This window comes from Tachypleus tridentatus, chromosome 6, assembly GCF_004210375.1.
Source record: "Tachypleus tridentatus isolate NWPU-2018 chromosome 6, ASM421037v1, whole genome shotgun sequence".
NCBI lineage: Eukaryota > Metazoa > Arthropoda > Merostomata > Xiphosura > Limulidae > Tachypleus > Tachypleus tridentatus.
In genome coordinates, this window is record NC_134830.1 from 139,744,895 (window position 1) to 139,760,208 (window position 15,314).

Sequence of the window (15,314 nt, forward strand, 5' to 3'; positions counted from 1 at the left end):
TGTTTGTTAGCCTTTATTTAGAAACCTGTGTTTGTTAGGCTAGATTCATACACATCCTACTGTTAAGCTAGATTTAGAAACCTGTGATTATTAGACTACATTTAGAAATCTGTGATTATTAGGCTACATTTAGAAACCTGTGATTATTAGGCTAGATTTAGAGATCTGTGATTGTTAGGCTAGATTTAGAAACCTGTGATTATTAGGCTAGATTTAGAAACATGTGATTATCAGGCTAGATTTAGAAACATGTAATTGTCAGGCTAGATTCAGAGATCTGTGATTATTAGGCTACATTTAGAAACCTGTGATTATTAGGCTAGATTTAGAGATTTGTGATTGTTAGGCTAGATTTAGAAACCTGTGATTATTAGGCTAGATTTAGAAACCTGTGATTATCAGGTTAGATTTAGAAACTTGTAATTGTCAGGCTAGATTCAGAGATCTGTGATTGTTAGGCTACCTTTAGAAACCTGTGATTGTTAGGCTAGATTTAGAAACCTGTAATTATTAAGCTAGATTTAGAAACTTGTAATTGTCAGGCTAGATTCAGAGATCTGTGATTATTAGGCTACATTTAGAAACCTGTGATTGTTAGGCTAGATTTAGAAACCTGTGATTGTTAGGCTAGATTTAGAAACCTGTTATTATTAGGCTAAATTTAGAAACATGTGATTAGTAGGCTACATTTAGAAACCCGTGATTGTCAGGCGAGATTTAGAAACCTGTGATTGTTAGGCTAGATTTAGAAACCTATGATTGTTCGGCTAAGTTTAGAAACTTGTGATTGTTAGTCTAGATTTAGAGATCTGTGATTGTTAGGCTGTGTTCAGACATGTGTGATCTGAGGAGAAAACTTAGCACTTCAACATTGTTTTATACAATAGTTATTCATATAACTAACTGTCTTTATCAAATAATTTTTTCTAGTTTAACCACTTATAACATTATAACTTATAATTTCAAAATAATCCATTATGGTTTCTTACATTAGCTTTACAGTTAGTGAAATACTAAATGAAAGATACCCTAAAGACAACTAGATATTAAAGATTTTACACATTTCTGTGGTAGATGTTTGTTTTGTTTGTTTTTGAATTTCGCGCAAAGCTATTCGAGGGCTATCTGTGCTAGCCGTCCCTAATTTAGCAGTGTAAGGCTAGAGGGAAGGCAGCTAGTCATCACCACCCACCACCAACTCTTGTGCTACTCTTTTACCAACGAATAGTGGGATTGACCGTCACATTATAACGCTCCCACGGCTAAAAGGGGTGAACATGTTTGGTGCGACGGAGATACGAACTCGAGACCCTCAGATTACGAGTCGCACACCTTAACACACCTGGCCATGCCGGGCCTATTCTGTGGTAGAAGTGGATAAAAATAATATGTTAATTGAATAGACTCCGTCACTACAAAAACCAAGTAACCACAATGGGCTGAACCGTGCAATCACAAAATTCGAACTTAGCATTATAAACTCCGAAGTTTACCTCTGAGCCACCAGAGGACGCTGCGTAAGAGAAGTTAATATTTAATAGTGTTCGTGATGGACTAGGAAAAAACATCAAAATTGAAAATAATAAATATAGTTTTACCCTTTTCTTGTGTACAGTTTTATCAAATGTCATTACTTTCACCGCTTAAAATCATATAAATGATTGTGGTTTATCCTTAAATAATAATTGAGAATGTTATTAGTGATATTTTAGTTTCAGTTCTCAGTAAAATATCATATACTTGAGATTCTGTAAAATGACTGAAACAAAATTACTTTATTACCAGGTTTTAAGGTAATTCTGTTAAAATGTAAAAGTATCTGACAGCTTTGTACTATTACTTGTGTAGTGGCGTGCCAACTAAATAATTCACATAAAGAAATGAAAGAAACTTCAATATTTTATTAAACTGTTAAGTTCAGCGCCTCTGAAATAAGAATTGATTACCACTGTGTAGCAATTACTAATATGTTTCTGACACAAAACGATATCGTTTTCAGTGTTCTTTCTTTGTTTAGTTGCTGTATTTTGACCTTTCATTTTTATTTAACAATGTCTCTGACTTAGCTCGCCCCATACCGACGGCCAGTATGGATCGCAACCGACAAAGTCCTGTCACACCTCAACCAAACCTCTCGTTATTTTCTCAACCACTCCAAAAAACTAAAGAGAGTTCAATCGGGGAGACACGTCCCGTTTCCGATTATTCAAATTTTAGGCCATTATCTACCATAGGAACACTTACACCTCTAAATGGAGAAACTGTGAGGAGTCTCAAGCCTTTAAAACGGTTTAGGTCTAAAACAGGTAACTTATTCTCACTTTTGATAGCAAATAAATGAAATTAAGTTAAAAAAGATTTGGCGGCAACGACATGAACTTTGAGTGTGTCTGTAACTTTATTTTAATTTTATCAATAGCTTCCTCAAAATGACACGTTTTATTATTTTCCATGAGATGTTTAGCATGACTGAGAAATTATGGTCTGTAGTGGCCACTGTACTATTTCTCTACCGTTGCTAATAGTAAAACACTATTCGACAGGTAGAAGGCCTTGAAACTGTTCTAACACGTAAGAAGTACCTTACTTTTATAAGCCATATTTTTAATGTCTTTTAATTTAAAGGTATGTTAAGTGTAGAAATATGGATATTTCATGAATGTTAATAATCGGGAAGACATGGTCTCTATATAATTTAGTATGTTTGACTATTGAGTCAATGCAAGTACTCAATTATTATTACTTGTAAGAGTTATCGCTGTTCAGTTAACCTATGAATTATGCATTTGATTTTAAATCTAAGCTAACTTAGGCTTATGTTAGTTTCCGAATTTCTATTGAAATGTTTTACTTTGAATTAGGCCTCAAATGGAATGCGCTTGTAGCAAACGTTTATTGACGCAATAAGTTAATTCGTTATTGTTACGAGAACTGGCCTTGTTATTATATTCACCAAAAATAATTTAAAATAACACACCCAATGACAGAAACAACATTGTTATATATACTGCGTTTAAAATGGATTCAGTTTAAGCCTAACGTTTTATCACATCTTTAAAGTTCAAATGATACCCTTGCGTGAGATGTTTGTAATATCATTTGAGTCCAAGTAATAAATAGTTTTTTTTTTAATCACAACAACATAGATATTTCTCTTTTTAATTTTAAGGCTTACAAGTTATTTACGATTGCTCCTTTTTGTGAAATTGAATTTCTATGATATTTTTGTCTGGTTCAGGAATTCGGTACTTTACTGTAAATGATCTTGGTAGAAAATAAAATAGAAATTTTAATACATACTTTAATGAAAGTAAGATTATACAGATGTTTCTAACTTTAAGTTACTTGAAATAAATTATGTCAATATATTAGAAATAATTAATTTACCTTTCGTTTTATTTCAGAAAACATAATTTCCTCAACGTCTGCACAAGACCTACTTTTAACGCCACCTGTAGTTAGTGTTAGTGACAGTGAAGAATTAGAAAGTTCTCATCGCCGTCGATCCATGCTTTTAACTGTTGCAAAACATGACGAAGACGAAAAACAGCGAAAGAAGAACTTTATTAACTCTTTCGAGTCGAGATAAGCTCTGATCATTATATTTATATAAAGCTATCATATTTCACCTCGCCGTTTCGTATTGCACATCTTGTGTGTGCAGTTTCATTCATTGTATACTTTGAAACATAACTCGTGAAATATTATGTAATAAGCTTGTTGTACAGGGTGGTCTAAACATTATCTTCCATATTTAAAAAAAATAATTATTAAATAACTAAGAAAATAGAAACATGCAGTTTTCAACGTCTTGTAGCCCACCTTGTATAGAAAAGATAATTTTGGACAACCTTGTATTACCAATAGTAAATAATCGACTCAAATTTAACCAGGTAGTGTATAGTAACTGATTTTCTTGTATCGTAGTCCTCTGACTACTATATTAATGAGCTTCCATTATCACCAGTTTCACGTGAACTACTTTCTAAATCATTTCAGAATATGATAGTGTGTTTCATTAGCACCTAACACTGAGTAGAAGGGAAACATACCCCTCCACTTTTCTAGTTATTGTACATACACTTATTAACAACTATATTAGATTGAGTTAGTGTTTTTGTCTGTTTTATCTTCCTCCCCTTTTCAAACAAAGTTCAGCCCTGGTGATGTATTTGATTTTCCAAATCACAATATGTAATTAACATGTTTATTTGAAGGGAGATGTTAGCGCAAAACTCGGAATTTTCTGTTTTATTCTTATGTGTAATTTTAAATACACGTTAAGGATCTTTTAATTTCCAACACCTCTATTTTTAGAGTTTATTAAATTCGTCCCAACATGTAAGTTTTATTTTACTTTCTATGTTAAGTGAAGAGTAATCCTGAAGTAGATCAGTGGAACTTTTGAAACTTCTGAGTCCAATCAGGTGTGATCAACGATCTTTTGCTGACAACGGACCCATCTTGATTATGTTAATTTGATCTTAAGATGTGATAGTTTAAAGTCTAATCAACGTATTAGACTTAATACTTCATGTGTTTCACTTCAATATCAATAACAGCGTCCAATAAGGTGTTCCGTGTCAAATTCCATGTAACAGTTTTGGACGTAAGACTATTACATCGTGTCGGGTGTGGTCTATGGTAAACACACTGAATTTTAAGTTCCATTGTTCACGTATTGTTGAGGCAGAAACGCGCTCTGCACTTTGGAGCAATGGGTACGTTGTAAGAGTGACCGTTAAATCCCACTGTTTGATTACAGTAGCCATAGGTATGGCAATAGACGCTATTCACTAGCACCCACCTGATTCTCAGATCAATGGCTATTGAATTTGTTTCTTGAAAAACAAAAAAAAACAGACTTAAACAAGTTCCATTTACTGCAACACATTAATCGTAATGTATTTATGTTATTTAATACTTTTAACGAGTCGGAGCAACTATCGTTTGATTTTCTGATTGCGTATAAATTTTTTAACAGTATTATACATACGTTTACCTGTGGCACAGTCTATGGACTTATAACGCTAGAAACCGGCTTTCGAAACCGTGGTGGGCAAGTCACAAATATCCTCTTATGTAGGTTTGTATTTAATTTCAAACAAACAATGCTTTAAACTAAAATCAATAGGATTTATTCTCATGCTAGAGACAAACAAAAAGGAAATGAACAACAAGTTATTATTGTTTATCATGTAGATAAACTGAAGTTTTTTAACTTAAATTGCGAAAAAAATGTTTAACGTGGTCACTGTTTCACAAATAAATATTTTTTTCTTAATGATTTAATTACAAGTTTCAGGTATTTGAGCCATAAAACTATTAAGTTGTTCAGGTGTCATTCTTTTTCTTGCAACACCTAAATTCATAGCTACTAGATTTTATTGTTTGTTTGTTTGTTTTGAATTTCGCACAAAGCTACTCGAGGGCTATCTGTGCCAGCCGTCCTTAATTTAGCAGTGTAAGACTAGAGGTAAGACACTTACCGTCAACTCTTGGGCTACTCTTTTACCAACGAATAGTGGGACTGACCGTCATATTATAACTCCCCCACGGCTGAAAGGGCGAGCATGTTTGGCGCGATGGGGATGCCAACCCGCGACCCTCAGATTACGAGTCGCACGCCTTAACACGCTTGGCCTCTAGATTTTATCAAATGGAAACAAAACAACAGCAAAGCACAATTTATAGATCAAATTTAGGTTACCCTTTCTATTTTCAACTAATTATCAAGCCTTCAAATAATTTATCTCCTGGAATACTGTATTTTTAACACTTGATTTATAAACTATGTAACATGTAACTGTATAACAACATGTACATATTTCATAAATTAAAGTTCGTGAAGCCATTCGAAAGGGAATCTTGATTACGAAACAAAAGAACTATAAGAACAACAACAGCAAAATCAAATGTACTAACTTTTTCAATTCAGGACTTGTAAGCTTAAAATGTGAATATTTAAAATTTGTTCAACACTTGATATTCACCTGTTGCTCACTATTTCACAGTAATAGTGTGATTAAAAAGAAATTTCTTTACCTGGACCAACTCTAACAAACCACTTTGAAATTAAAACTTTTTTTTAATCAAAATACATCGTTTGCAAGTGACGTCACTGCTGTTGAAAGCAGTATCGATAAGTAATCGTTGCTAAATACACTGTTGGCCAAAATCTTAAGGCCAATGAACATAAAAAATATGCATTTTGCGTTGTTAGACTCAACCACTTATTTGAGTAGAGCTTCGAAAGATGAAAATAAGAAAATGGAAAATAAAAATAAAACTTTTTTTAGCATTTAATAGGGAAAATGTGAACTCAATGAAATTAGCCTAAATACTAGCTGGTCAAAAGTTTAAGACCATACCAAAAAGAAGTCCTAAACAGGCTAGGAAATGCCCAACAAGAGGTCTCAGTAGTGAATTGCACGGCTGTCATTGCGAATAACTTCAAACATTCGCTTTGGCATGATCGATATAAGCGTTTGTAGAAGGTTGGCTGGAATGTTATTCCAAGTGGTGAAGATGGCTTCACGAAGATCATGCACTGTTTGGAATTGATATCCATTTCTACAGACTTCCCTTGCCATCCACCCCCAAACATTTTCAGTGGAGTTCAGTTCGGCGAACACGCTGGATGGTCCAAAAGAATCTCGTTATTTGCCATGAAAAAGTCCTTTGTCTTGCGGGCATTGTGGATTGCAGCGTTGTCCTGCTGAAAGATCCAGTCATTTCCACACAAGCGAGGGCCTTCAGTCAATAAGGATGCTCTTTCCAACATGCCAGTGTAGCCAGCTGCTGTTTGACGCCCCTGTATAACCTGAAGCTCCATTGTTCCATTGAAAGAGAAAGCACCCAACATCATGATGGAACCTTCTCCACTGTGTCATGTAGAAAATGTCTCCGGTGGGATATCCTTATCGTGCCAATAACGTTGGATGCCATCTGGACCATCCAGGTTGAATTTGTTCTCATCAGAGAACAAAACCTTCGTTCACTGTTTTGCGTCCTATGTTTGGTGCTTCTCAGCAAAGTTTAACCGAGCTGTTTCGTGGTGTGGAAGGAGGCGTGGACTTTGAAGATGTTTACGGTTTTTAAAGCCTTTCTCTCGTAGATGCCGTATTATTGTTCTTGAGCTGCATTCTGCATCTGTAAGGGCCTTAATCCTCTTGCTCAACGTCGGCGAAACTTTCTTGGGCCGACCACTTGAAATTCTCGTTCCGTATTCCTCAGGGTCTTTCAAGAAATTTGCAACATCAGTTATACTACGCCCAATCTCAGCAGCGATGGCACGTTGAGAGAGACCTTGCTTTTGCAGCTCGACAATTCTGCCACGTTCAAACTCTGTAAAATTTTTAACTTTTGCCATGTTTTTACCCAATGTAACACAGGGGATGTGAGTGGGAGACGTTGACAACGGTAATGCTTGAACACAAATGACTAAATTTCGTTAAGTGTTTACCGATTAACGCTTCGTTTCAGTATGGTCTTAAACTTTTGACCAACTAGTATTTAGGCTAATTTCATAGTGTTCACATTTTCCCTATTAATTGCTAAAAAAGTTTTTATTTTTATTTTCCCTTTTCTTATTTTCATCTTTCGAGGCTCTATTGAAATAAGTGGTTGAGTCTAACAATGCAAGATGCATACTTTTTCTTTATGTTCATTGGCCTTAAGATCTTGGCCAGCAGTGTATTACTCTTGTAAAGTGATTATAAATGTAAATTTGTAAGTATTTATTTATAATTGTACAGACAAAGTATTTTGCCCTATTAATTTGCCAGGGGTTGTCCAGTTTCTTTCGAAATATGTTTGAAAGGAAAAAGGACAGAATGAATCAGGAAATTAAGCTTATTTCCATTTCCAACGAGTTATCACTATGAATTACTCGTTTTCATAATCAAGTTAGAATAAAACCCTTCATACTGCAGGTTATTGTAAAATAACTTTGCGGCTTCTTCAGAACTAGTACATAAGACTGTTTGATATTAAAATATTCATTAAATTATTAAACTTCCTGTGATGTTCTATTTCTCGAGTTTACCGTAACGATCCTCAAAAATGTGTAGAAAGTTATTGTTTCACTATTGTTATAATGTAGTTGTGGTACTGACTATATAGCTATATAACATATATATGTATATATATATATATATGCCTTATATAAAATATAAAGGTCAAGAGAATCACAAAATGTTTGATAACTAGATGTAAAACAAATTACTGCCACAGTGTCAGTACAGAAGTAAATCACGTGATTCTGGTAAACTACCACTGGTGTGATGTCATAGATATACAGCATAATCTTTATGCGTCTGAGTGTGTGGATGGTAGTTTGTTTATCAGATTTTTCTGTTGGATATGTATTACTACGCGCACCTTCTGAAAGTTTAAAAATATCATTTAGGTATATTGAAAATCAAGTCTGCAGTATTAATTTTGTTCAACTTAAGAACAATCTTCTCTTTAACTGATATAATTGGTTATATATTTTAAGATAATTTTTAATCCATTGTAAAATTAAGTATCATCGCATTAAGGTTATTTTCTATTGAGCATCGCGAAATATCACTACGATACGACTGTATGTATTATTAACCTTAGAATTGCCAATGGGGTGTTTATCAATTTATTACACGTTTCTGTATCCTAGTTATACACAAAATTGTTGTGTAGCCATGACCTTGACTGATTCACAGTCACTGGTAACATGTCACACAACAGAAATCAAATAAAATAAAAATGCTCTCAGTATTTCAATTAACCTCAATACACTTTGATTGAAGTTTGTGTGTTTCATACATAAAAAATTAATTTTGTCAATTCTTTACAATATGTTATAGCACGTGGACTCCACCGGTGGTGAATTCTGTTAAAAACAAGTCGGTAATGTGAAAGTTAAACTGATTTATTGTGTTCTTATATGTATTGTTTTTGTGCTTGTTTATTTTATAAAATGTTTATAAGCAGTTTGTTGTATAAGACTAGTTTTATTATTTTTAAGTAACTCTTTAGTTCTGGTGTACGTAACTTACTTAATTTTGACCAGAAATTTATAAATAAATATTTATGTCTGACACAAAATGACAGTTCAGGTTGACTACTGTGTGTAAGAGAATAGATATGACATTTAATACACTTGAAGTTAAACCAATACTCGTAAGGTTAGCTGCGACATTGGAAGGAGAATTTTATTTATGTACGAATTTGGTATGTTTTCGTTAACACGTTTTACAGGGGCGTAGCCAGAATTAGGGCTAAGGCTTTTTAATATATTTAAATAAAAGTTCATACGTTATAATTTTTTGAATTCAAATAAGTTAATTACTTATGATGGGTAATGCTCACGATTTAAATATTTATTATAGTTAATAGTTGAAGTACACGTATAAGTTCGTACTGGCTACGCCCATGTTTTAATATATTCAATTTGACTAGGCTACCTGCCTTTAAAATTACTGACGTTTAACGCAGGTAATCTCTGATTAACCGTGAAAATCGAGAAACATAACATCGAAGCCTAGCACGTGTTAGAAGGTGGAAGTTGTGTGTGTACTTTGTAGAATTTTAGTTAAAAGATTAAAAAGCCTAAAATATATTTTAAAACATAATGTATAGTTTTTTTTCTTTGTGATTTTTATCACAAATTATAGACCTATTGCTTTCTGATACATCGTCATATTTTAGTGTTAGCACCGTAAATTTTATCACTCATACAAGTTTTCATAAGCATCATTTGCTTGAAAACGAGAACTGAGATTAACACAATTTAATTTTAAAACAGTCACGTGAGAACCTACAACCAATAGTAATTTACAAACACACGACTAAAGTCATTGCAACAATGCAGTAATCTATCACCGATCTGTCAAATTTAGGTTTAGTAAATAAAACTCTTAGACCTAAGTCTAAATATTGAAATTCGTTTTATAAACAAGAGAGTTTATTTGTTTGTTTTTGGAATTTCGCACAAAGCTACTCGAGGGCTATCTGTGCTAGCCGTCCCTAATTTTGCAGTGTAAGACGAGAGGGAAGGCAGCTAGTCATCACCACCCACCGCCAACTCTTGGGCTACTCTTTTACCAACGAATAGTGGGATTGACTGTCACATTATAACGCCCCCACGGCTGGGAGAGCGAGCATGTTTAGCGCGACGCGGGCTCGAACCCGCGACCCTCGGATTACGAGTCGCACGCCTTACGCGCTTGGCCAAAGAAGAGAGAGAAGAGAATTTAAATAGAAATAAATGAACACCTTGTATTAGCTAGCTATTGTGTCTACATGAGATGGAAATGTTAAGTGTTCACACAAACGACTAAGAAAGTTTGTTGTTTGTCACCTACAAGTGTTTGTTTTTAAAATATACTGCGTTTAATCAGCAACCCCCACGACATTCGGTCACAAAATCAGATGATCTCAGTTTATGCAATTTTATGCCAACAAAGTGTAATCCAAATGTTATCATTACAATATTTATTACAGTAAATAAGTTATGACTCAAAGCAACAGTACTTACAACTACAAAACTGTCGATAATTTTATATATTACAGTGTTTCGTTTTGCTTGCTCTATGCCAACCGTTCGGTTGTCACATCTACCTCAGAAAATTAGTGCTATTTGTACATAGTAGTGGATATTATATGTAATTAAACTGAAAAACCAACTGACTCCCACCTCTTTACAAAAATACTCAGATCAGATATAATACAATAACACTTCTCCTATGTTTTCTTATCAAGCTTTTACACAAAATTAATTGTCTTATTTAGTAATCACGATCAAACGTTAAATATTTCTCTTACAATATATAGAGCCTGGCACCCATCTCACGTCACAGCACATTAATAAAAAACTATAAATCAGTGTAGCAATAAACGGCTAATATGTGTCTGTTATCGCTTATTTCCTTGCGACATTTGTATATAATTACAAGGTACGTAGTACCATTGACAAAAATCACCGTAATGTACAGTATATATCTGTGTTTAACTGCGCATGTGTGGCGATGCAATATTCATCAGGAAGCGTATAAAGCTAAAATTCAGGGCTCGATACCCTTGGGAGCAATGAAAGTTACACGGAATACGACGAAACAAACTTATTTGTTGTACTGAAAGTTTCTGGCAATTTCATATTTAACGCCATTTTCTCAATTGTGTTTTGTCGAATAACAAATAATCATCAGACTAAATGTGGTCTTGTGGTTAGTGTGACGGGCAGGGGAACTTAGGAGCCAAGGTTCGCCTCCCGTTTTAGCTAAAGATGGCTGTTGGTGCTGTCTATTAATTCAAATATCGCGATTCTTAACCGATTTATGTGAATTGTTGCGGGTTCGAATCCCCGTCACACCAAACATGCTCACCCTTTCAGCCGTGGGTGCATTATAATGTGACGGTCAATCCCACTATTCGTCGGTAAAAGAGTAGCCCAAGAGTTGACGGTGGGTGGTGATGACTAGTTGCCTTCCCTCTAGTTTTACACTGCTAAATTAGGGACGGCTAGCGCAGATAGCCCTCTAGTAGCTTTACACGAAATTCAAAACGAAACAAACTCGTATGAATTGTGTTTCCCTATTCGTTGGATTTCACAAAACCAAACCAACAGAATATTTACATGTAAATCGTGATGGTTTTGTTTTTGAATGGTTTGTGACTGTTTAGGGGGCATCGAACTGGTATCTGGTACCGAAAAGAGGGGGAAACGTTTCTCTAGCTTCTAAGTTTAAAATTATGAACGGCTATTTATTGCGTAGCGTAGAAATTCTGAAAGAAACAACCAGAGCGTGTTGTACTTTATAAAGTAATTAAGATTTTTCTCTTTCCATGCAAAAAACATTTAATATCACTGTAGAACATATATTTAGCAAATAAGTGTTGTTGTTGTTCTGCCTGACACTAGCCCTGTGGTTATGAATCCAAGATTTCACGTTTGTATTGTGCTGCTTTGGATGTATTATAAGAGTGATAGTCAAATCCAAGTATTCGATTAGGCTTAGAGTTTACGGTAGGTACTGTTGACTATCTGTCTTCTCTTTAATCTATTATTTCAAAATTAGGGACACCTGGTGTAAATAGTCTTTGTGTAGATGTCCGCGAATGTTCAAAACGATCAAACAACTAAAAGCCCACTTTGTACTGAAGTTTAACTGCACGCTTAGTTACCATGTAGACTTCATATTTCCTATGTTTTCCTGTTTCTAGGTCAAGCTTGCTGTAAGCAAATATCTAATATTGCCAGTTGTTTCAGGGTCGATTACGAACTCGTACATTGAGACTGCGTTTGTTTTTATTGCTCGTAGACCTTAGACGTCACCTTATTTTCACGTGCGTAATATACAAGAATAAAATACAACTCTACCCTTGTGAACGTTTGATCTTCTCTCTCTCTAAACTGAAACCAATCAGTATAAAGAGTGGTTAATGTTAGAGTCGGTCACGTGATCTGATCACCTTCAATTATAAACCCGTATGAATTGAATATTCAATCAACTAAATAAAATAGCAAAAAAACAAACAAACAAACAAACATGCGCAGTGACTTGTGTCTATACTGTATACTCGCAAATCATAGATTCGTGATTTTGACTAGCTACAAATCGTTTTTTTTTTATGTAAATAATCTAGTTTATAATATTAATTCACCAAAATATCTGATTTTGATACGTGCTGTGGGCTTAACACAAATAGTCCCTTACGTAGCTTTGGGTTTAACAACAATAACAAAATATACATTGTATTAAGCGGTATTTTGGTAACCATTTATGAAATAACCATGACGACCAGTATGTGGTTTCTAATGATATATTATTTATTTTTTATCATAAGATAGCTGTTCTGAAGTCATGACTCCTGAAGCAACCAATCAAAAGATTCGACTTAAAAATGTGGCGAAAACCATTCATGTGTTACATTTCTTCTATAAAAACACGTGCTGATTTTACTGCGATTTTGGTCTACCAGTTTCAATTATTTTAATTTTCCATCACTCCTGCAGGTTTTCATCGTTCGCCATGCACAACTTACGTAATCTATATACACGATTATACAGCAAAACCGTTTTAAATCCACTTTGTTGTGTTATCGATTTCTTCATCGACACCAAAGCCATAAAAAACATCACTTAATATATTGCTAATTCAATGATTGTAGTTAATTAGTTGCTTCCCCTATTTTACTTTGACAACCCACCGCTAGGAGTACTTTTGATGACTCTGTAAATAATATACAAATTGAAAATTTCGGAAACGTTGAAAGTCAAAAATTGAGATAATATTATAAAAAATCAATTCAGTGCCCTTACTGGTCTTGGACATTTTAAAGTTTCTCAACGTGTTTTGTTTGCTTTTCTGAAATTCTATAAAAATATTTCAATTAACCTTAATTTGTTTTTCATAACTTGGGATACATTTTAACGAAATGTAGATGTTTATCACAAAACGAGCAAAATGTATAACACTTCTCAATCGGAGTATTTATTTACGGCAGTTGAACTTGTTCACATAAAAAACCCGGAGGAAAATTAGCTTTAGAGTGCCATCTGTTATCTCTTTTTAAAGCTTAAAATCTTAACTGATATTTAAAATCGTAAATAATTGTTACATGTTGGTAATTAACCAAATATTTACTTTCTTCGACTAATCGAATTTTTCTTTTCTGTTTGTTTTTCAAAACTTTTTATATGAGAGGAGCTATTAATATGTGCAAATTATTATTTTGCTTTCTTATAGATTTATTTTAAAATTTAATATCTAATATGACATATTCTGATTTTTGCATAGATTTATGTTACGATTTATGTTTTTTTGGAACAGGAGGTAGTGAAATCACTTAAACTTATTAATAATTGTTGTGTAGGATTATGATTCCAATGTACTCGTCCCCGTACCATCAAAATAAAAATAGAATTCGGGCTCTGAACTTTCAGGCCATGAATGCATTATAGAGATAATGGTCCTAAAATTCTGATATTCATTAAGACAAAAGCTGGTGATGTGTTCTGTTAGCTAGGTGCCTTTTCTATTGCTCTAAACAAATACATTAATCACATTTATTGTAAATTTTGTGAATTTCTTTTTGCTGAAAAAAAGTTATATTTTCATATTGTTTTGACAATTGAACTATTCGACTTAGGGATTGGACTAACACTTTTTAGATATATTTTCAGACAGTAACTACCAGTCCGGATGAGGATTAAGAGAAACTTACAAAATAATTGTTTTTGTGATGGCTTTTCTTTCATATCCTAATCAAAAGTTTGACATATGCTAGTAAAGCACGGTTGATTGTTTCTAAAGCTAAATGTTTGTTTTGAATTTGATTTTAAATAGGTTTATATGATACCAAGAGGCCAGAAAACAAACGTCAAACGCTAATTTGTGGTGATGCTATCAAGAGAAATAGAAATTCTTATGTAGACAATATTTATTTGTGTCCAAGTAAGTTAGATAACGTTAAATGAGAAGTGGCCATTCAAAGTACTGAAGAACACTTGCTGAAATGATGTAGCATTTATAATTATATAGCAGTAGTGTTCATGTATAACGCTTTCTACAGAGAGAGAAACTTTTGTTTCGAAGTGCCATGTCAAGAAGATTTTACTTTTTCTTCAGAATATATATATATATATATATATTTAAATTCATTCTCCAGCTCGTATCAATTAATTTACAAACTAGAGGTCTCCTGTAATGAAATGTTTTTTGGTTTTTCTTCAATTTTCGAGTGATAGTTTAGAGAGAAGCCAGCTAGTTAACACCACCTACCGCCAACTCTTGAGTCACTCTTTATCAATAAATAACGAAATTCGACACAATATTATAACACCCCGCAAATTGCCAGCCGAGGGCCATAACCGGAAGGACATGCCAGGCCTCTGATTTTAGAGGACGGTTTAAGTTTTCATCTCTCTACGTCATTCGATTTACTAGAATATACAAAAAAAAAAGAAAGAAAAAGCTATAATAGTATACACAGTTATCATTTGAACACGAGAACTCACGTCAGCAAAGAGAGTTTTATTAATGCTCACTTTGACACTTTACTCTATTTTGAAGACCACAAAACCTGATTGTGTTATTTATTTTTTTCAATAGTTGATTTGGGAGTTTCACCAAATAATACGTGTAATTAAATACGTGATAATAAAATATTCTTCGATGAAAAACCCTGTAAGTTCGCGTACTTCAAAGAAAATTATCATCATAAAACAGTTATCTTGAAGTAACACATATTGAGTATTAATGCAAGTTTCTAATAATTCGATAACATTTGGGTAATAAAAGTTATAAAAAACGATCTTCATTCCTCGATTG

At 33.7% G+C, this 15,314-nt stretch overlaps 1 protein-coding gene across 2 annotated transcripts in view; it reads left to right on the plus strand.

The window, feature by feature from the left end:
- LOC143253826 (uncharacterized) overlaps positions 1–6,241 on the plus strand; it is a 45,333-nt gene extending 39,092 nt beyond the window's left edge. For both annotated transcript variants that reach the window (XM_076508244.1, XM_076508243.1), the window contains exons 5-6: positions 2,067–2,306; positions 3,405–6,241. In XM_076508244.1, coding sequence (XP_076364359.1) covers positions 2,067–2,306; positions 3,405–3,589 — 425 coding nt within the window. In that variant the 3' untranslated portion in view covers positions 3,590–6,241. The remainder of the gene's footprint in view (positions 1–2,066; positions 2,307–3,404) is intronic.
- The last annotated feature ends 9,073 nt before the right edge of the window (positions 6,242–15,314 follow it).